The 23232-nt window shown below is 42.8% G+C and overlaps 1 protein-coding gene and 1 gene segment (V, D, J or C); both read right to left on the bottom strand.

The window, feature by feature from the left end:
• LOC119869150 (immunoglobulin lambda-1 light chain-like) overlaps window positions 1–23232 on the bottom strand; it is a 1083218-nt gene that overhangs the window by 387316 nt on the left and 672670 nt on the right. Inside the window, exons 1-2 of one of the 3 annotated variants that reach the window (XM_038575765.1) lie at window positions 20976–21112; window positions 20554–20857 (exon numbers count right to left, since the gene is read on the bottom strand). The exons of the other annotated variants lie outside the window; for them this stretch is intronic. Of the exons in view, the coding sequence (XP_038431693.1) occupies window positions 20554–20857; window positions 20976–21021 (350 nt within the window). The 5' untranslated portion in view covers window positions 21022–21112. Of the gene's footprint in view, window positions 1–20553; window positions 20858–20975; window positions 21113–23232 lie in introns of those variants that run through there. 3 annotated transcript variants of the gene reach the window in all.
• Window positions 1–23232, bottom strand: part of LOC119866215 — a 743285-nt gene that overhangs the window by 346332 nt on the left and 373721 nt on the right.

Below are 23232 nucleotides of genomic sequence, written 5' to 3'. Positions count from 1 at the left end.
CAGGTTGTACTACAAAGCTGTGGTCATCAAGACAGTGTGGTACTGGCACAAAAACAGACACATAGATCAATGGAACAGAATAGTGAACCCAGAAGTGGACCCTTAACTTTTTGATCAACTAATATTCTAAAAAGGAGGAAAGACTATCCATTGGAAGAAAGACAGTCTCTTCAAGAATGGTGCTGGGAAAAGTAGACATCCACATGGAGAAGAATGAAACTAGACCACTCTTTTGCACCATACACAAAGATGAACTCAAAATGGATGAAAGATCTAAATGTGAGACAAGACTCCATCAAAATCCTAGAGGAGAACACAGGCAACACCCTTTTTGAACTCGGCCACAGTAACTTCTTGCAAGATACATCCACGAAGGCAAAAGAAACAAAAGCAAAAATGAACTATTGGGACTTCATCAAGATAAGAAGCTTTTGCACAGCAAAGGATACAGTCAACAAAACTAAAAGACAACCTACAGAATGGGAGAAGATATTTGCAAATGACGTATCAGGTAAAGGGCTAGTTTCCAAGATCTATAAAGAACTTCTTAAACTCAACACCAAAGAAACAAACAATCCAATCATGAAATGGGCAAAAGACATGAAGAGAAATCTCACAGAGGAAGACATAGACATGGCCAACATGCACATGAGAAAATGCTCTGCATCACTTGCCATCAGGGAAATGCAAGTCAAAACCACAATGAGATACCACCTCACACCAGTGAGAATGGGGGAAATTAACAAGGCAGGAAACCACAAATGTTGGAGAGGATGCGGAGAAAAGGGAACCCTCTTACACTGTTGGTGGGAATGTGACCTGGTGCAGCCACTCTGGAAAACTGTGTGGAGGTTCCTCAAAGAGTGAAAAATAGACCTGCCCTTCGACCCAGCAATTGCACTGTTGGGGATTTACCCCAAAGATTCAGATGCAATGAAACGCCGGGACACCTGCACCCCAATGTTTCTAGCAGCAATGTCCACAATAGCCAAACTGTGGAAGGAGCCTCAGTGTCCATCGAAAGATGAATGGATAAAGAAAATGTGGTTTATGTATACAATGGAATACTACTCAGCTATTAGAAATGACAAATACCCACCATTTGTTTCAACGTGGGTGGAACTGGAGGGTATTATGCTGAGTGAAGTAAGTCAGTCGGAGAAGGACAAACATTATATGTTCTCATTCATGTGGCGAATATAAATTATAGTGAAAGGGAATATAAGGGAAGGGAGAAGAAATGTGTGGGAAATATCAGAAAGGGAGATAGAACATAAAGACTCCTAACTCTGAAAATGAACTAGGGGTGGTGGAAGGGGAGGAGGGTGGGGTGGGGGTGAATTGGTGACGGGCACTGAGGGGGGCACTTGATGGGATGAGCACTGGGTGTTATTCTGTATTTGGTAAATTGAACACCAATAAAAAATTAATTTATTAGAAAAAAGAAAAGAAAATCAATATTTAGGACACCTAGGTTGCTCAGTAGTTGAGCATCTGCTTTGTCTCAGGTCATGATTTTGGCGTCCTGGGATCAAGTCCCACATCAGGCTCCCTGCGAGGAGCCTTCCTCTCCCTCTGCCTGTGTCCCTGCCTCTCTCTCTCTGTGTCTCTCATGAATAAATAAATAAAATCTTAAAAAATCAATACTCTATTATCTCATTGTATGTGGAATCTAAAAGTGCTGAATTCATAAGAATAGAGAGTAGATGGATAGTTACCAGGGTCAGAGGGTGGGTGAAATGGAATGTCGATTGAAGAGTATAGATTTCTAGTTATAAGATGAATAATTTATTGGGATATAATGTGCAGCTTCGTGGTTATAGGTTACAATATTGTATAATTCAAAATTACTAAGATGATAGATCTTGGATGTTCTCACCACACACACAATAACACATAGATGCACGAAGGCAAGTGTGTGAAGGGATGGACGGGTTAACTAACCATATTTGGGGTCATCGTGTTAAAATATATGTGTGTATCAAGTCATCATGTTTTATACCCTCAACTCACACAATGTCATATCTCTATAACTAGATAAAGCTGGAAAATTAAGGAAAATTCCATTTGTATTTTTGTTTTCTCTTTTTTCTATCAATTTTGGGGTGGATATTCCTCTGCAAAAGGTGAGAATTTGACTTCTTCTTTGCCATTTTAGATGTATATTATTTCTTTCTGTTGTCTGATTGCTGAGGCTAGAATTCCTAGCACTCATTGAACAACAGTGGTGAGAATTGACTTCGCTGTCATATTCCTGACCTCAAGGGAACAGCTCTAAGTTTTTCTCTGTTGAGAATAATACATCCTGTGAGCTTCTCCTATACAGCTTTCATGATATGGAGGTATGTTCTCTATACTGTGGAGAGTTTTAATCAAAAAAAGATGCTGTATTTTGTCAAATTCTTCTTTGTAGTTATTGAGAGGATCATTTAGCTCTTATGTGTTCTTTTATTAATGTGGTGTGTCATGTTGATTGATTTGTGGATGTTGAACACACTTGCAGCCCAGGAATAAATCCCACTTGCTCATGGTGATCAATCCTTTTAACGTATTCTTGGATCCTATCGGCTAGTGTCTTGGTGAGAAACTTAGTATCCATGTTCATCAGGGGTACTGGTCTTTACTTCTACTTTTTGATGGGTTCTTAGTCTAGTTTTCAGATTAAGGTAATGCTGGCCTCATAAAAAGAGTTTGGAAATCTTCCTTCTAAATAACAAATGTTGGAGAGGGTGTAGAGAAAGGGCAACCCTCCTGCACTGTTGGTGGGAATGTGAACTAGTGCAGCCACACTGGAAAACTGTGTGGAGGTTCCTCAAAGAGTTAAAAATAGACCTGCCCTATGACCCAGCAATTGCACTGCTGGGAATTTACCCCAAAGATACAGATGCAGTGAAACCTGGGACACCTGCACCCCGATGTTTATAGCAGCAACGTCCACAATAGCCAAACTGTGGAAGGAGCCTTGGTGTCCATCAAAAGATGAGTGGATAGGGATCCCTGGGTGGCGCAGCGGTTTGGCGCCTGCCTTTGGCCCAGGGCGCGATCCTGGAGACCCTGGATCGAATCCCACATCGGGCTTCCAGTGCATGGAGCCTGCTTCTTCCTCTGCCTGTGTCTCTGCCTCTCTCTCTCTCTGTGACTATCATTAAAAAAAAAAAGATGAGTGGATAAAGAAGATGTGGTTTATGTATACAATGGAATATTCCTCAGCCATTAGAAACGACAAATACCCACCATTTGCTTCAACGTGGATGGAACTGGAGGGTATTATGCTGAGTGAAGTAAGTCAGTTGGAGAAGGACATACATTATATGGTTTAATTCATTTGGGGAATATAAAAAATAGTGAAAGGGAATAAAGGGGAAAGGAGAGAAAATGAGTGGGAAATATCAGTGAGGGTGACGAAACATGAGAGACTCCTAACTCTGGGAAATGAACAAGAAGTAGTGAAAAGGGAGGTGGGCGGGGGGTTGGGGTGACTGGGTGATGGGCACTGAGGAGGGCACTTGATGGGATGAGCACTGGGTGTGATGCTATATGTTGGCAAATCGAACTTCATTTAAAAATATACAAAAATAAATTTTAAAAAATTTAAAAGGAAATTTTCCTTCTGTTTCCATTTTTTTTTTGAACCAGCTTCAGAAGGAGAGGTTTTAATTGTTCTTTAAATGTTTGGTAGAATTCCCCTGGGAGAGGAATGCTGGTCCCTGGTCCCTGGGGAGAAAGATAGATAGAGGGAGAGAGAGAGAGAGAGAGAGAGAGAGAGAGAAGCAGAAACTGGTAGGTGCAAGGCAGCAGAGTTCCCTGCACCAGGTGAGGAAGGCTGCCCAGGTTGAAAAGGGATGTAGGACAACCTCAGACAGAATGTTCTAAGTCCTGAAGCCTCTTCCCCTTGTTCGGCCAGCTGCCTGCACTTGGCACTGTGCACTTGGTCAAGGGGGATCTGGGGACCAAGTAGGTGGGAGCCCATTAATTGTCAGGTTGTTGATCCAAGCCTCAGCTAGGAATCTCCAGAATATAATGATCTAGTGTGGCCTTTCATTGTGCTTTCACCTGAAATATTCCTGGAATATTTCAGGAATATTTCACATGAAATATTCCTGGAAATATCTTTTTGTCACAGGGATTCACACCAAAAATTTTCTTTCCTGTTCATCAGGTCAATACATAAATTTTAGATGAAATATTCCAATTGCTCTTGCCATTCTTTCCTGAGGAGATAATTATTTTTTTTAATTTTATTTATTTATTTATGATAGTCACACAGAGAGAGAGAGGCAGAGACACAGGCAGAGGGAGAAGCAGGCTCCATGCACCGGGAGCCCGATGTGGGATTCGAACCCGGGTCTCCAGGATCGCGCCCTGGGCCAAAGGCAGGCGCTAAACCGCTGCGCAACCCAGGGATCCCCTGAGGAGATAATTATTTTCTGTCCTGTGTCTCCTACTCCCACAAGTTATCCCTCTAACAGAACCCAGGGTGGAAATAGGGAAAGCCTGTGTTCCTCCTTCTTAATAAATTCTCCTCTGTCGTTCGGACCTCATGCAGTCGCTCTAAAAAATCAGCCTGAAAATTACCAAAGATATAGGGAGAGAAATTCAATTCATGGAAAAAATTTATCTAAATCTTAGAAAACGTCTTTACCTTCAGAGGGACAGAAGTGACCTGAATGCTGCTGTGTCCGCCACATGGGGTCACTTAGTCAAGGGTGTGAGTCCATGTGGGTCAGACCTGAGCTAAGGGTCAGAGTTGCCTGGTGCAGGTGATGGGCCCTGGGAGGACAGTGGTGCAAGAGGAAGTCCCCAGGTGGCCCCAGGTGGTGTCTGTACTTCCTCCAGTTTCTGTAAAAGCTGAAGAGAGAAGGGCCTGGGGCAGCAGGGACATGTATCCCTCTCAGGAAGCCTCACAGCCCTTCATGATGTGGGGACCCCTACCCGAGAACCAGAAGAGACACAGCCTCTAGGGCCCACCCAGGCCATCTGCACCCAGGAGAAGAGGGGTTCCCACCAGACTGTGCTGTCTGAGCCAGCTGTCTCCTCTCCTGAATGATACATGATTACATCTGGGTCCCTCTTGATACATCATGATGTCCTAAATCTTTGCTCTCAACTCTAAACCCCAATTACAATCCCAATAGTCAGAACAGCCCCTCACTCTGTCACTGTTCAGGTGGATAAACATCCCAGATGGGATGACAAAGAACCAGTTAGAGTCTCCCCCTCCTCCTCTGGAGTGTCAGCCCAGGACTGGGAAGGACACCTGATCCTAGCAGCTGCTCAGAGAGCAGGAGAGAGTGAGCCAGACCACGGAGGAGATTTGTGTCCCACTGCCCATCCTTCTGTGTCATTTGTATCCCTGCCAAGCATACCTCAGCCATGATAGATGATCTAGCAGTGAGCAGCCTTGTCCTGGCCATTGTGGCCCTGGTCATGCTCAGGTGGCCATGAAGTTCCATCTTCAGAATTAGCCCCAGATGGTTGCTCATGTCTGTATATATATAACCAGCTCAGGGATCTGGTATATCTTCTGCCTCTAATAAGAAATATGTTCCTGCCTGAGCTCAGACCCAGAGTAGAGGATCCTGGGCATACCCAGGGTGATGATGACAGGGGGGTATTCTCAACCTCAGGTTAATGGAGGCAGAGCCTATAAGACAGGAAAGGAGAGAAGGCTGGAGGGAGACAGGGAGGCTGAGTCAGAAGTGACTGTCCCAGCCCTGAGGGGAGGGAGTGATGTGGACACACGTGAGGACAATATCCTAACCCTAAGCAGCCTGGGGGGGATGGACAGCAGGACCCTGGTGCCTCATACTGTGTTTCTCCAGGGAGCCTGTCTCCTGTGCTGGGAGCAGCTGGGAGCAGGACATAGGCACTCAGAGTGCAGTCTCTGACGGCAGCAACACAGACTCCCCTGGGAGCTGTTCCACCTGCATCTGCATCTTGCAGAGCCTTCCCCTCCTCTGGGGACGATGTGCTTACTGAGCTTCACAGGGTGGGGCTCCAATGCTGTGGAAAGTCTCACTTCCTCTCCTTGTCTTCCTAGGTCCTACGTGGCCACCTGGCTCTTGGGGCTTAACTGTCTCCTCAGGTCACTGAACTTGATTCAGAGTCTATACCCTGCAATGGTTTCAGAAAATGGTTTAAGAATAGACCTTTTCACCTGTCCCATGGGATCTGTGTTATGCAGGGGCGATGCCCCAATGCGCTCATGGGTCCTGTGCCTGCAGAGCTGTGCTCACCTCTGGGCTCCATGGGGAAGCCCTCATCACTCAGTGAACCTCTTAAAGGCTGGGAGTAAAAGATGTAGAGTCGATGGCATTTCTGTCTCTGTTCTCATGAATGTGTGCTGTGCACAGCCTATGTGTGTGGATAAAATATGTACCAGATATCTCCACACTCTAAGTGTCCACATTATCTTCACGGATTCTCTGTCTGTTCTGTGAATGTTTCATGTGCCACATTGTGGAGCAGACTGGGTGTAACTTGTCCTTAATTTCTGCTTGGATTTCAGCGTCACTTCCTTTCCTGGAGGCTTCTGATCTGCATCATCTAGGTGGGTGATGCTGTGAAACTCAATCCCACCTCCTTGTCTTTAATCGTGATGTTTAGAGCCTTTCTTGAATGTGATTCGGAATATCATTGCCATATAGAATCTTGCTTTTATTTTCACTTTCTCCCATGTGTTGTTTCTTATTTCCATGTATTTCTTTCTCTTTTTAAATCTAACAGAGCATTGTCAAGTGACTCTCTTTCTTCTCAATATTTAGGCTCATTGGCTCTAGCTGCTTCTGACCTCATTACCTCCCCCCCTGTCATGTCTCTTTGCAGGTAATGGTACAGCAGGTCACCTGGAGAGGAAGAACCGGAGAGCATATATCTGCATGCTCTGCGTTTCTGCCATCATTTTCACGCATATTACTCTTAGCACTACTGTATATTCCAACATAGGTTCAAAATGGATTTGCTTTATTTTTTTTATTGGAGTTCAATTTTCCAACATATACAATAAAACCCAGTGCTCATCCCGTCAAGTGCCCTCCTCAGTGCCCGTCACCTAGTCACCACCATCCCCCGCCCACCTCCCTTTCCACCACCCCTTGTTCGTTTCCCAGATTTGGAGTCTCTCATGTTCTGTCTCCCTTTCTGATATTTCTTTTGTTTAATAAATTTATTTTTTATTGGTGTACAATTTACCAACATACAGAATAACACCCAGTGCTCATCCCGTCAAGAGCCCCCCACAGTGCCCATCACCCATTCACCCCCACTCCCCGCCCTCCTCCCCTTCCACCACCCCTAGTTTGTTTCCCAGAGTTAGGAGTCTTTATGTTATGTCTCCCTTTCTGATATTTCCCACACATTTCTTCTCCATTCCCTTATATTCCCTTTCACTATTATTTATATTCCCCAAATGAATGAGAACATATAATGTTTGTCCTTCTCTGACTGACTCACTTCACTCAGCATAACACCGTCAGTTCCATCCATGATGAAGCAAATGTTGGGTATTTGTCGTTTCTAATGGCTGAGTAATATTCCATTGTATACATAAACCACATCTTCTTTATCCATTCATCTTTCGATGGACACCGAGGCTCCTTGCACAGTTTGGCTATTGTGGACATTGCTGCTATAAACATTGGGGTGCAGGTGTCCCGGCGTTTCATTGCATCTGAATCTTTGGGGTAAATCCCCAACAGTGCCATTGCTGGGTCGTAGGGCAGGTCTATTTTTAACTCTTTGAGGAACCTCCACACAGTTTTCCAGAGTAGCTGCACCAGTTCACATTCCCACCAACAGTGTAAGAGGGTTCCCTTTTCTGCGCATCCTCTCCAACATTTGTGGTTTCCTGCCTTGTTAATTTCCCCCATTCTCACTGGTGTGAGGTGGTATCTCGTTGTGGTTTTGATTTGTATTTCCCTGATGGCAAGTGATGCAGAGCATTTTCTCATGTGCATGTTGGCCATGTCTATGTCTTCCTCAGTGAGATTTCTGTTCATGTCCTTTGCCCATTTCATGATTGGATTGTTTGTTTCTTTGGTGTTGAGTTTAAGAAGTTCTTTATAGATCTTGGAAACTAGTCCTTTACCTGGTACGTCATTTGCAAATATCTTCTCCCATTCTGTAGGTTGTCTTTTAGTTTTGTTGACTGTATCCTTTGCTGTGCAAAAGCTTCTTATCTTGATGAAGTCCCAATAGTTCATTTTTGCTTTTGTTTCTTTTTCCTTTGTGGATGTATCTTGCAAGAAGTTACCGTGGCCGAGTTCAAAAACGGTGTTGCCTGTGTTCTCCTCTAGGATTTTGATGGAGTCTTGTCTCACATTTAGATCTTTCATCCATTTTGAGTTCATCTTTGTGTATGGTGCAAGAGAGTGGTCTAGTTTCATTCTTCTCCATGTGGATGTCTACTTTTCCCAGCACCATTTATTGAAGAGACTGTCTTTCTTCCAATGGATAGTCTTTCCTCCTTTATCGAATATTAGATGACCATAAAGTTCAGGATCCACTTCTGGGTTCACTATTCTGTTCCATTGATTATGTGTCTGTTTTTGTGCCAGTACCACACTGTCTTGATGACCACAGCTTTGTAGTACAACCTGAAATCTGGCATTGTGATGCCCCCAGATATGGTTGTCTTTTTGAAAATTCCCTGACTATTCGGGGTCTTTTCTGATTCCACACAAATCTTAAAATAATTTGTTCTAACTCAGTGAAAAAAGTCCATGGTATTTTGATAGGGATTGCATTAAACGTGTAAATTGCCCTGGGTAACATTGACATTTTCACAATATTAATTCTGCCAATCCATGAGCATGGAATATTTTTCCATCTCTTTGTGTCTTCCTCAATTTCTTTCAGAAGTGTTCTATAGTTTTGAGGGTATAGATCCTTTACCTCTTTGGTGAGGTTTATTCCTAGGTATCTTATGCTTTTGGGTGCAATTGTAAATGGGATTGACTCCTTAATTTCTCTTTCTTCAGTCTCATTGTTAGTGTATAGAAATGCCACTGACTTCTGGGCATTGATTTTGTATCCTGCCACGCTACCGAATTGCTGTATGAGTTCTAGCAATCTTGGGGTGGAGACTTTTGGGTTTTCTATGTAGAGTATCATGTCATCGGCGAAGAGGGAGAGTTTGACTTCTTCTTTGCCAATTTGAATGCCTTTAATGTCTTTTTGTTGTCTGATTGCTGAGGCTAGGACTTCCAGTACTATGTTGAACAGCAGTGGTGAGAGTGGACATCCCTGTCTTGTTCCTGATCTTAGGGGAAAGGCTCCCAGTGCTTCCCCATTGAGAATGATATTTGCTGTGGGCTTTTCATAGATGGCTTTTAAGATGTCGAGGAATGTTCCCTCTATCCCTACACTCTGAAGAGTTTTGATCAGGAATGGATGCTGTATTTTGTCAAATGCTTTCTCTGCATCTAATGAGAGGATCATATGGTTCTTGGTTTTTCTCTTGCTGATATGATGAATAACATTGATTGTTTTACGGGTGTTGAACCAGCCTTGTGTCCCAGAGATAAATCCTACTTGGTCATGGTGAATGATTTGCTTAATGTACTCTTGGATCCTATTGGCCAGTATCTTGTTGAGAATTTTTGCATCCATGTTCATCAGGGATATTGGTCTGTAATTCTCCTTTTTGGTGGGGTCTTTGTCTGGTTTTGCAATTAAGGTGATGCTGGCCTCATAGAACGAATTTGGAAGCACTCCATCTCTTTCTATCTTTCCAAACAGCTTTAGGAGAATAGGTATGGTTTCTTCTTTAAACGTTTGATAAAATTCCCCTGGGAAGCCATCTGGCCCTGGACTCTTGTGTCTTGGGAGGTTTTTGATGGCTGCTTCAATTTCCTCCCTGGTTATTGGCCTGTTAAGGTTTTCTATTTCTTCCTGTTCCAGTTTTGGTAGTTTGTGGCTTTCCAGGAATGCGTCCATTTCTCCTAGATTGCCTAATTTATTGGCGTATAGCTGTTCATAATATGTTTTTTTTATTTATTTTTTTATTGGTGTTCAATTTACTAACATACAGAATAACACCCAGTGCCCGTCACCCATTCACTCCCACCCCCCGCCCTCCTCCCCTTCTACCACCCCTAGTTCGTTTCCCAGAGTTAGCAGTCTTTACGTTCTGTCTCCCTTTCTGATATTTCCCACACATTAAATATCATGCCTTATTTTGTGGTAGAAAATCCAGAAGAATAAAAAAAATAGTGTTCCCTGCACCATAACTTGAGAAAGTGATAAAAAAAGGGGGACACATAAAAATCTTCAGAATAGGTGCATTGGAAAGTGAATGGCCTTAACTCAGAAATTCTATGGACAGATGAATGTACCTGCTGTGATCAGCATGCTGAGTCCCTGATTGTATTGACCAGAAAAACACAGGTAGATATTTTGACCATAGGGACACCTGAACTATTTCATATCACCTCTATAAAGAGTAATAATTTTCTTATCTTTTCTAAAGATACTGAAATGTATATAGTTTCATTACTTGAAACCACCCAAGAGAATATAAAAGATAGTGAAAGGGAATAAAGGGGAAAGGAGAAAAAATGAGTGGAAAATATCAAAAAGGGAGACAGAACATGAGACACTCCTAACTCTGGGAAAGGAACTAGGGGTGGTGGAAGGGGAGGTGGGCAGGAGGTGGGGGTGACTGGGTGATGGGCACTGGGTGATATTCTATATGTTGGCAAATTGAACACCAATAAAAAAATAAATTTATAAAAAAAAGAAACCACCCAAGAGGCTTTCTCTACACCTTGAAACCCATATACACAAAACACAAAGGGCTTTGTAGCTCTAGAAATGTCATATTGGAAGTCATCCTGTTCACTCAACGTCTAGCTTCTGTATTTCTTGGTAATGTTTCCTACTATAAAAATAATAACTACTTTCTCTAAAGGAAATTATGATCTCACCTTAAAAGACTCACTAATAGAGTCATGAATTTCTTTGTATCAGTAGATTCTTTAGTGGGTGTTTTTTGCATTTTTAAAATGTATTTAAGTAATGACTAAACCCAATGTAGGACTCAAACTCACCACCCCGAGATCAAGAGTAACTCTTAAGTACAAGAAGAGTGCTCCTCTGAGTGTTATTCTGTATGTTGGCAAATTGAACACCAATAAAAAATAAATTTATTATTAAAAAAGTAAAAGAGTGCTCCTCTGACTTAGTCAGCCAGGTGTCCCTACATTCATAGATGTTTATAAGGAATCATACTGATGCTATGAGAATCAGAAAGCAAGTCTCAGAACAGAGGCTTTAGAAACTCATGAGACAATAGTCCCTTCATAATCTATAGGATTTCTCCATGAGGAGACATGTCTTAAAGGCACCACAGCCTCTGATCATCCTTACTCAAAGATGAAGCTGTGATTCAAGATGTTATTCTGTCTCTCTACTAGCACAGGCTGCTTTGAACTGTACTTTGACCCCCTCCCAGTAGTTAAACTGTATTAGTTCTCTCAGTCTAGATGGGTAAAGCTTGAGGATACCGAGCATTTATCAGGGAAAGAAAAGGTATGGAGAAAGCTTTGGAAAAGAATACATAGAAGAATATGATGGGAGAGACTAAGATCTATGCTAATCTGAGCATCCCTCAGCCTTGTCCTCTCCCTAGATCCCAATGGTAGTCAGGGAGGCTGTGTTGTCAGACTAGGAGCTAGAGAAGTGATTATGGATTCCTGAGGGCAGAGTAGTGGTAGAGTAAATCAGGAGTTTGGAGGCCATGAATGAGTGTTTTGTTAGAAGGAAACAGTATTAAAAAAAAGAAGGAAACAGTATTAAAATGCCCAATGTTTTGATGCTTCGAACAGCATAGGAGATGTTGGCTGTCCTTCCCACAGTCCCAGACATCCACTCAGAGCAGACTGTCCCCAGATTCCTGAAAAGAGGAAGAACACACTCTGCTGAGGCCCCTGGTAAGCCTGAGAAGAAGACAAAAATAAACCCAGAATGGTATCTTTTGTGGAGACCTCCCTCACCTGTGCTGAGTAAGGAGGATGAGGATGAGCAGAGCCCAGGCCATGGTGGGGACACCCCAAGTACACTGATTTCTGAGACCTCAATCCTGGGCCTGGCTGTCCCTTAACTCCCTTATCCCCTCCCCCTGCCTCAGAGGAGGGAGGGACCTCCATGCAAATGTGCTTCCTGACCTGGCCCTCTATTCTAAGTACTTCTGCATCCCTGGGCAGCAGAGTTTACCCATTCAGATATTGAAATGCTTTGGTATGGTTTTTCTGAATCATGATAGACTGGGCTCAGGACAGAGCCTAAAAATTCAAAAAAGGATTTAAATGTCTTTTCCGTCTACTTGGGAGGTCTTGGTGGGGTGAGGGAGGAATCTCAGTATCCCTTTGTTATGTAGGAGGAGGGTTAGAAGAGCACTCTAGGCTGCCTGAGATTAGGGAGGATTCAATTACTCTGCTTTCTTGGAGATAGGCAGAGCTGGGGATCTCATTCTCTCTCAACCCTCTCTTGATGCCCCTGTGTTACCTGGATTTCAATCATCATTCTGTGACCTACTCTACAGTAATTTCAGGTTGGGAGGTGCTTACTGTCACTTCTGAGAATGGAACTATTGTTAGGGAAAACATATTACATCCTCCTTCCCTTCTGTCACCTGGGTGGCTCAGTGGTTGAGTGACTGCCTTTCCCTCAGGTTCTGATTCTGTGGTCTTGGATCAACTCTTGCATTGGGCTCCCCACAGGATGCCTGCTTCTCCCTCTGCCTATATCTGCCTCTCTCTCTGTGTCATGAATGAATGAATGAATGAATAAATAAATAAATAAATAAATAACTTAACCAGCACAAAAGTAGGTGAATTGAACATTTGCACAATTGCACTTGCACAGTTGTACTCGCACAAGAGGATGAATGCACAATAAAGCTAAAGCATGTACAATATTTACAATCACAAAAATCAATACCTGTGTTCTTATATTTTAGGATAGAGGAAATGTAGAGATTCCTTGAAGAATCACTGGTTAAAGAAACTGAGAGAAATGTGAAAATATCTAGAAAACACATATGGCAACAAATCAGAAAATCAATGGACACATGAATGGAAACCTCACCCACATGCTGATTTACTCACCATGTAGAATAATAAAGACATGGATGGATATACTGACCTTAAGGACTTCAATATTTCACACTGTTCTATCAAAAATGTCTATTTGGGGAGGGAGGGGCAAGATGGCGGAAGAGTAGGGTCACCAAATCACCTGTTCCCATCAAATTACCTAGATAACCTTCAAATCATCTTGAAAATCTATGAATTCGGCCTGAGATTTAAAGAGAGAACAGCTGGAATGCTACAGTGAGAAGAGTTCGTGTTTCTATCAAGGTAGGAAGACTGGGAAAAAGAAATAAAGAAACAAAAGGCATCCAAGGGGGAGGGCCCCGCGAGGAGCCGGGCTGAGGCCGGGGCGAGTGTCCCCAGGAGAGGAGAGCCCCATCCCGGAAGAGCAGGAGCTGCACCAACCTTCCCGGGCGGAAAGGGGCTCGCAGGGAGTTAGAGCAGGACCCAGGGGGGCAGGGATGCCCTCGGGCTCCCTGGGACATTAACAGACACCTGTGCGCCCAGGAGAGTGCACCATACCCCGCGGCCGAGCTCCCTAAAAGACTGCAGCACGCGTGGCAGGACCCAGAGCAGCTCAGAGGGACTCGGGCTGCGGCTCCACGGATGGGGCTGCGCCACCAGGAGCGCGAATCCAACAGCTCCGGGACACAGCCCAGGATACGGCCTCCCCCGGGACAGGCAGAGGCCGGGAGGGAGCAGGACAGCAAGGACGTTCCTGCCCCGAGCTGAGCAGAGCAGCGGCCCCGCCCCGGAGCATCAAGGCCCTGCAGACAGAGAGCTCTGTAGTTCCTGCGAGAGCTGAATCCAGGGCTCCAGAGCTGGCCCCGCCACTGCGGTTGTTCCTCCAGGGGCCTCACGGGGTAAACAACCCCCACTGAGCCCTGCACCAGCCAGGGGGCAGAGCAGCTCCCCCAAGTGCTAACACATGAAAATCAGCACAACAGGCCCCTCCCCCAGAAGACCAGCTAGAAAGACAAGTTCCAAGGGAAGTCAAGGGACTTAAGTATACAGTATCAGAAGATACATCCCGTGATTATTTTGTTTGTTTTGTTTTGTTTTGCTTTTTGACTTCTGTTTGCTTCCCCCACCCTTTTCTTCCTTCCTTCCTTCCTTCCTTCCTTCCTTCCTTCCTTCCTTTCTTTCTTTCTTTCTTTCTTTCTTTCTTTCTTCTTTTTTTTCTTCATTTTTTCTTTTTTCTTTTTCTTTTATCTTTCCTTCTTTCTCTCCTCTCTTTTTCTCCTTTTCCCAATACAACTTGTTTTTGGCCACTCTGCACTGAGCAAAATGACTAGAAGGAAAACCTCACCTCAAAAGAAAGAATCAGAAACAGTCCTCCCTCCCACAGAGTTACAAAATCTGGATTACACTTCAATGTCAGAAAGCCAATTCAGGGGATCCCTGGGTGGCGCAGCGGTTTGGTGCCTGCCTTTGGCCCAGGGCGCGATCCTGGAGACCCGGGATCGAATCCCACGTCGGGCTCCCGGTGCATGGAGCCTGCTTCTCCCTCTGCCTGTCTCTCTCTCTCTCTCTCTCTGTGTGTGTGACTATCATAAATAAATAAAAATTAAAAAAAAAAGAAAGCCAATTCAGAAGCACTATTATACAGCTACTGGTGGCTCTAGAAAAAAGCATAAAGGACTCAAGAGACTTCATGACTGCAGAAATTTGAGCTAATCAGGCAGAAATTAAAAATCAATTGAATGAGATGCAATCCAAACTAGAAGTCCTAACGACGAGGGGTAAGGAGGTGGAAGGATGAGTGAGTGACATAGAAGACAAGTTGATGGCAAAGAGGGAAACTGAAGAAAAAAAGAGACAAACAATTAAAAGACCATGAAGACAGATTAAGGGAAATAAATGACAGCCTGAGGAAGAAAAACCTACGTTTAAATGGGGTTCCTGAGGGCGCCGAAAGGGACAGAGGGCCAGAATATGTATTTGAACAAATCATAGCTGAAAACTTTACTAATCTGGGAAGGGAAACAGGCATTCAGATCCAGGAAATAGAGAGATCCCCCCCTAAAATCAATAAAAACCGGTCAACACCTCGACATCTAATAGTGAAGCTTGCAAATTCCAAAGATAAAGAGAAGATCCTTAAAGCAGCAAGAGACAAGAAATCCCTGACTTTTATGGAGAGGAATATTAGGGTAACAGCAGACCTCTCCACAGAGACCTGGCAGGCCAGAAAGGGCTGGCAGGATATATTCAGGGTCCTAAATGAGAAGAACATGCAACCAAGAATACTTTATCCAGCAAGGCTCTCATTCAAAATGGAAGGAGAGATAAAGAGCTTCCAGGACAGGCAGGAACTGAAAAATATGTGACCTCCAAACCAGCTCTGCAAGAAATTTTAAGAGGGACTCTTAAAATTCCCCTTTAAGAAGTCGTCCAGTGTGGGATCCCTGGGTGGCGCAGCGGTTTGGCGCCTGCCTTTGGCCCAGGGCGCGATCCTGGAGACCCAGGATCGAATCCCACATCGGGCTCCCGGTGCATGGAGCCTGCTTCTCCCTCTGCCTGTGTCTCTGCCTCATTCTCTCTCTCTCTCTGTGACTATCACAAATAAATAAAAAAAATTAAAAAAAAAAAAAAAGAAGTCGTCCAGTGGAACAATCCACAAAAACAAGGACTGAATAGATATCATGATGACACTAAACTCATATCTTTCAATAGTAACTCTGAACATGAACGGGCTTAATGACCCCATCAAAAGGCACAGGGTTTCAGACTGGATAAAAAAGCAAGACCCATCTATTTGCTGTTTACAAAAGACTCATTTTAGACAGAAGGACACCTACAGCCTGAAAACAAAAAGTTGGGGAACCATTTACCATTCAAATGGTCCTCAAAAGAAAGCAGGGGTAGCCATCCTTATATAAGATAAACTAAAATTTACCCCGAAGACTGTAGTGAGAGATGAAGAGGGACACTATCTCATACTTAAAGGATCTATCCAACAAGAGGACTTAACAATCCTCAATATATATGCCCTGAATGTGGGAGCTGCCAAATATTTAAACCAATTAATAACCAAAGTGAAGAAATACTTAGATAATAATACACTTATACTTGGTGACTTCAATCTAGCTCTTTCTATACTCGATAGGTCTTCTAAGCACAACATCTCCAAAGAAACGAGAGCTTTAAATGATACACTGGACCAGATGGATTTCACAGATATCTACAGAACTTTACATCCAAACTCAACTGAATACACATTCTTCTCAAGTGCACATGAAACTTTCTCCAGAATAGACCACATGCTGGGTCACAAATCCGGTCTGAACCGATACCAAAAGACTGGGATTGTCCCCTGCATATTCTCAGACCATAATGCCTTGAAATGAGAACTAAATCACAACAAGAAGTTTGCAAGGACCTCAAACACGTGGAGGTTAAGGACCATCCTGCTAAAAGATGAAAGGGTCAACCAGGAAATTAAGGAAGAATTAAAAAGACTCATGGAAACTAATGAGAATGAAGATACAACCATTCAAAATCTTTGGGATGCAGCAAAAGCAGTCCTAAGGGGGAAATACATCGCAATACAAGCATCCATTCAAAAACTGGAAAGAACTCAAATACAAAAGCTAACCTTACACATAAAGGAGCTAGAGAAAAAACAGCAAATAGATCCTACACCCAGCAGAAGAAGAGAGTTAATAAAGATTTGAGCAGAACTCAATGAAATCGAGACCAGAAGAACTGTGGAACAGATCAACAAAACCAGGAGTTGGTTCTTTGAAAGAATTAATAGGATAGAGAAACCATTAGCCAGCCTTATTAAAAAGAAGAGAAAGAAGACTCAAATTAATAAAATCATAAATGAGAAAGGAGAGATCACTACCAACACCAAGGAAATACAAACGATTTTAAAAACATATTATGAGCAGCTATACGCCAATAAATTAGGCAATCTAGACGAAATGGACGCATTCCTGGAAAGCCACAAACTACCAAAACTGGAACAGGAAGAAATAGAAAACCTGAACAGGCCAATAACCAGGGAGGAAATTGAAGCAGTCATCAAAAACCTCCCAAGACACAAGAGTCCAGGGCCAGACGTCTTCCCAGGGGTATTCTATCATATATTCATAGAAGAAACCATACCTATTCTACTAAAGCTGTTTGGAAAGATAGAAAGAGACGGAGTTCTTCCAAATTCGTTCTATGAGGTCAGAATCACCTTAATTCCAAAACCAGACAAACACCCCACCAAAAAGGAGAATTACAGACCAATATCCCTGATGAACATGGATACAAGAATTCTCAACAAGATACTAGTCAATCGGATCCAAAAGTACATTAAGATAATTATTCACCATGACCAAGTAGGATTTATCCCCGGGACACAAAGCTGGTTCAACACTGGTAAAATAATCAATGTGATTCATCATATCAGCAAGAGAAAAACCAAGAACCATATGACCCTTTCATTATATGCAGAGAAAGCATTTGACAAAATACAGCATCCATTCCTGTCCAAAACTCTTCAGAGTGTAGGGATAGAGGGAACATTCCTCGACATCTTAAAAGCCATCTATGAAAAGCCCTCAGCAAATATCATTCTCAATGGGGAAGCACTGGGAGCCTCTCCCCTAAGATCAGGAACAAGATAGGGATGTCCACTCTCACCACTGCTATTCAACATAGTACTGGAAGTCCTAGCCTCAGCAATCAGACAACAAAAAACATTCAAGGCATTCAAATCGGCAAAGAAAAAGTCAAACTCTCCCTCTTCACCGATGACATGATACTCTACATAGAAAACCCAAAGGCCTCCACCCCAAGATTTCTAGAACTCATACAGCAATTTGGCAGCATGGCAGGATACAAAATCAATGGCATCTCTATACACTAACAATGAGACTGAAGAAAGAGAAATTAAGGAGTCAATCCCATTTACAATTGCACACAAACACATGAGATACCTAGGAATAAACCTAACCAAAGAGGTAAAGGATCTATACCCTTAAAACTATAGAACACTTCTGAAAGAAATTGAGGAAGACACAAAGAGATGGAAAAATATTCCATGCTCATCGATTGGCAGAATTAATATTGTGAAAATGTCAATGTTACCCCGGGCAATTTACACGTTTAATGCAATCCCTATCAAAATACCATGGACTTTCTTCAGAGAGTTAGAACAAGTTATTTTAAGATTTGTGTGGAATCAGAAAAGACCCCGAATAGCCAAGGGAATTTTAAAAAAGAAAACCATAGCTGGAGGCATCACAATGCCAGATTTCAGGTTGTACTACAAAGCTGTGGTCATCAAGACAGTGTGGTACTGGCACAAAAACAGACACATAGATCAATGGAACAGAATAGAGAATCCAGAAGTGGACCCTGAACTTTATGGTCAACTAATATTCGATAAAGGAGGAAAGACTATCCCTTGGAAAAGACAGTCTCTTCAATAAATGGTGCTGGGAAAATTGGACATCCACATGCAGAAGAATGAAACTAGACCATTCTCTTTCACCAACACAAAGATAAAGTCAAAATGGATGAAAGATCTAAATGTGAGACAAGATTTCATCAAAATCCTAGAGGAGAACACAGGCAACACCCCTTTTGAACTAAGGCATGGTAACTTCTTGCAAGATATATTCACGAAGGCGTAAGAAACAAAAGCAAAAATGAACTATTGGGACTTCATCAAGATAAGAAGCTTTTGCACAGCAAAGGATACAGTCATCAAAACTAAAAGACAACCTACAGAATGGGAGAAGATATTTGCAAATGACGTATCAGATAAAGGGCTAGTTTCCAAGATCTATAAAGAACTTCTTAAACTCAACACCCAAGAAACAAACAATCCAATCATGAAATGGGCAAAAGACATGAAGAGAAATCTCGCAGAGGAAGACATAGACATGGCCAACACGCACATGAGAAACTGCTCTGCATCACTTGCCATCAGGGAAATACAAATCAAAACCACAATGAGATACCACCTCACACCAATGAGAATGGGGAACATTAACAAGGCAGGAAACCACAAATGTTGGAGAGGATGTGGAGAAAAGGGAACCCTCTTACACTGTTGGTGGGAATGTGAACTGGTGCAGCCACTCTGGAAAGCAGTTGGAGGTTCCTCAAAGAGTTAAAAATAGACCTGCCCTACAAACCCAGCAATTGCACTGCTGGAGATTTACCCCAAAGATTCAGATGCAATGAAAGCCGGGACACCTGCACCCCAATGTTTATAGCAGCAATGTCCACAATAGCCAAAGGAAGGAACCTCGGTGTCCATCGAAGGATGAATGGATAAAGACGTGGTTTATGTATACGATGGAATATTACTCAGCCATTAGAAATGACAAATACCCACCATTTGCTTCAACGTGGATGGAACTGTAGAGTTATGCTGAGTGAAGTAAGTCAATCAGAGAAGGACAAACAGTGTATGTTCTTATTCATTTGGGGAATATGTATAATAGTGAAAGGGAATATAAAGGAAGGGAGAAGAAATGTGTGGGAAATATCAGAAAGGGAGACAGAACATAAAGACTCCTAACTCTGGGAAACCAACTAGGGGTGGTGGAAGGGGAGGAGGGCGGGGGGTGGAGGTGAATGGGTGATGGGCACTGAGGGGAGCACTTGATGGGATGAGCCCTGGGTGTTATTCTGTATGTTGGGAAATTGAACACCAATAAAAAATAAATTAAAAAAATAAAATAAAAATAAAAAAAGAGCATAAATGAACCATAAAGCTAAAGCATGTAAAATTTTTAAAATCACAAAGATCAATACCTGGGTTCTTCTATTTTAGGACAAAAGAAATATAGAGATTCTCTGAAGAATTACAAGTTAAGGGAAAGAGAGAGAAAAAAGATCCAAGAAACACGTGCAGGTTCTGACCCAGAAAATCAATGGACACATGAATGGTAAACTCACATGCTGATTCCTTCACCATGTGGAATAATAAAAAATATGGATGCATATATTGACCTTAGGGATTTCAAAATATTTCAAATTGTTCTATCTAAAATGTCTATTTTTTCCTATTAAAAAGTTTTTTAAAAATATTTTATTTATTTATTCATGAGAGACACACAGAGAGGGGCAGAGACAGAGGCAGAGGGAGAAGTAGGATCCATGCAGGAAGCCCAATAGGAGACTCAATCCCGGGACCGAAGGATTACCCCTTGAGCTAAAGGCAGATGTTCAACGGCTGAGCCAACCAGGTATCCCCCAAAAAAGGTTTAAAACATATAGTGTTTAGTTTTTTGAAAAGATATTTTTCCCCACAGGAAATAGACAAGTAATTATATGAAGTGTGGACATTCTGAAGAAAATACTACATCTGCCACAGAGGAGGAGGGGTGACCATAGTGGTGTGCTTCTAGATGTCCCCATGTTGAGTGAGCATCTTCAAACCAAGGAGGAAGCCTGTGAACACAGGCAGATTTAGGTCTCACTTCCTCATGAGCTTGTACCACTGTGGAAAGTATTACTACCAGTATATGCGCTGCAGTAATAATCAGCCTCATCTTCAGCCTGGAGCCCAGAGATGGTCAAGGAGGCCGTGTTCCCAGACTTGGAGCCAGAGAAGCGAGCAGGGATCCCTGATGGCCGATTATTGGTATAGTAAATCAGGAGTTTGGGGGAGGTGCCTGGGAACTGTTGGTACCATTCGATATAATTACTACTGCCAATGTTACTGCTGCTTCCATCACAGGAGATGGTGACAGTCTGGCCCAAAGTCCCAGACACCGAGGAAGGTTGAGTCAGGGCAGACTGGGCCCAGGACCCTGAAAAGAGAGAGAGCATAATACAATGAGTTTAGTGCTGGGTACCCAGGTAAGGCTGAAGAGGAGAGAGAGAGGATCAAACTAGATGGCCCCAAGGCCCTTTCCCTGGAGACCTCACCTGTGCCCTGAGAGAGAAAGGTGAGGAGGACCAGAGTCCAGGCCATGGTGGAGATGCCCCAAAATCACTGCCTTCTGAGACCCCAACCCTGGGCCTGGCTCCCCCATAAGTCCCTTATCCCCTCCCCTGCCTCAGAGGAGGGAGGGGCTCCATGCAAATATGTTTCCTGACCCTGCCTCTCCCCACCCACCCTGACCTGACTCTCTCTTCTAGGTACTTCTGCATCCCTGGGCAGCAGAGCTTAGCTGCGCAGAAATTAAAACACTTTCACAGGGATTTTCTGAACCATGACTGACAGGAGCCCATGACAGACCCTAGGAATTCAAGCCAGACTTGGAATATCTATACCTTCCACTGAGGAATTCTTGGTGTGGATAGGGGAGGAATCTCCGACCAATTCATTGTGTGGGAGGAGGGAAGAAGAGAACTCCAGGATTGCTGAGATTAGGGGAGATTCAAGTACTCCTCTACTCAGGATCACAGGCAGAGCTGGGATCTCATTGCCCTCCACTGCGTCTTGGTTTCCCTCTAATACCTACATTTCAACCTTTGGTCTGGGTCCTGCTCAACAGTGGATTCAGGTTAGGATATGCTTACTGGCACTTCCAGAAAAGGAATTATAGGAACACAACAGATATTAGACCCCTCTTCCTTCATGTTCCATCTAAAGTGTCTCCAGATTAGAGACACTGCATTAGACCTGCATAAAGGAGAAAAAACAAATACTGCTTTTGATGCTGAGAACATTATGGAAAGTTTGAGCTCTTAAGTAAGTGACTATATAGTCAGGGCTATCCAGCAAAACAGAAGTAATATGAGTTGTGAGTGTGTGGATATGTATATGCATGTATATATACATTTGTGTGTTGATTTGTTTATATTTTTAAATGTATTACATACTTCTATGCATTTATATTTAAGCATATAAAATATTTTATACATAAATAATTAAATGTTTTATACATAATTATATAAAATTGTATGAAATCTAGATTACATGTAAAAATACAAAGTGGCACATATAAATTTTTAAATGTACTTTTATACATGTAAAACTATATCTAATTATATGGTTTGGATCACATTATTATTGAGGCAGGGAAATTCATGAGCTGCAATCTGCAAACTGCAGACTCAGGAAAGTCAGCAGCATAATTCACTATGGCCCAAAGACCTGAAAACCAGGGAAGAAAAAATGTGAATTTGAGTCCATGAGCAGGAGAAGGAGATACAAGGTTCCCAGCTCAACCAGAGACCCAAGAAGAGAGGTCAGTTCCTCCATCTTTGGTTTTTATTCCACTCAGGCCTTCAAAAATTGGGTCATATACACACACCATAGGGAGAAATCTACTGTATTAAACCCCCAAATTCAAATTCTAATCTCAACCAGAACACCCTCACAGGCACACCAAGAAATAATGTTTCATCTGGGTGCCCAGGTCCCATTCAGGTTCAGATAAAAAAAATTAACCATCACAGTAGCCATCTGACAGGAGCCCATGACAGATTCCTTAACTGGGAATGAGGTTGTTGCAGGGACATCACAGCTCCAGTGCTAAAATGGGAAACTTCTAGCAACATGAGAAGGATTGGTCACAGCCCTGGTCTTCAGATGCTTGAACTTCATTCAGTTGTTCAAATAATTCATTGATTTATTTATAAATTTATAAATTTAATTTATAATAATTTATAAATTATTTTAATAATTAATATATTTTTATATATTAGGGAAGAATTGCAACTGGAGCTCCAGCTAGACATTGGATTGTTTATTAAAGAAAACAGATGCTTTGGGTTTCTTGTGGAAAAGAGGACATACCCATCAGCTATCTCTTCCTTTCTAGAAGAAAGGAGTAATTTTGGAAAGAACTCTGGCTAATAGGAACAGAGTCTCCACATGTCTTAGCTGATGAGTTGAATAGTTGGGAAGAGTCCCATTCTGGGACCAGAGCACAAAGGCAAAGAGGAAGTCTTCATTGTACCAAAGCAGATGCAGGGGTGCATTAGGATGTTCTGGTGATCAAGGAGAGGAGATGAGTGAGACCTGAGTTCTAAAACCATGCTGCTGGCCAACATGCACATGAGAAAATGCTCCGCATCACTTGCCATCAGGGAAATACAAATCAAAACCACGATGAGATCCCACCTCACACCAGTGAGAATGGGGAACATTAACAAGGCAGGAAACCACAAATGTTGGAGAGGATGCAGAGAAAAGGGAACCCTCTTACACTGTTGGTGGGAATGTGAACTGGTG

Source organism: Canis lupus, chromosome 26 (genome assembly GCF_011100685.1).
Source record: "Canis lupus familiaris isolate Mischka breed German Shepherd chromosome 26, alternate assembly UU_Cfam_GSD_1.0, whole genome shotgun sequence".
NCBI lineage: Eukaryota > Metazoa > Chordata > Mammalia > Carnivora > Canidae > Canis > Canis lupus.
This window is presented reverse-complemented; position numbering and strand designations above follow the sequence as displayed.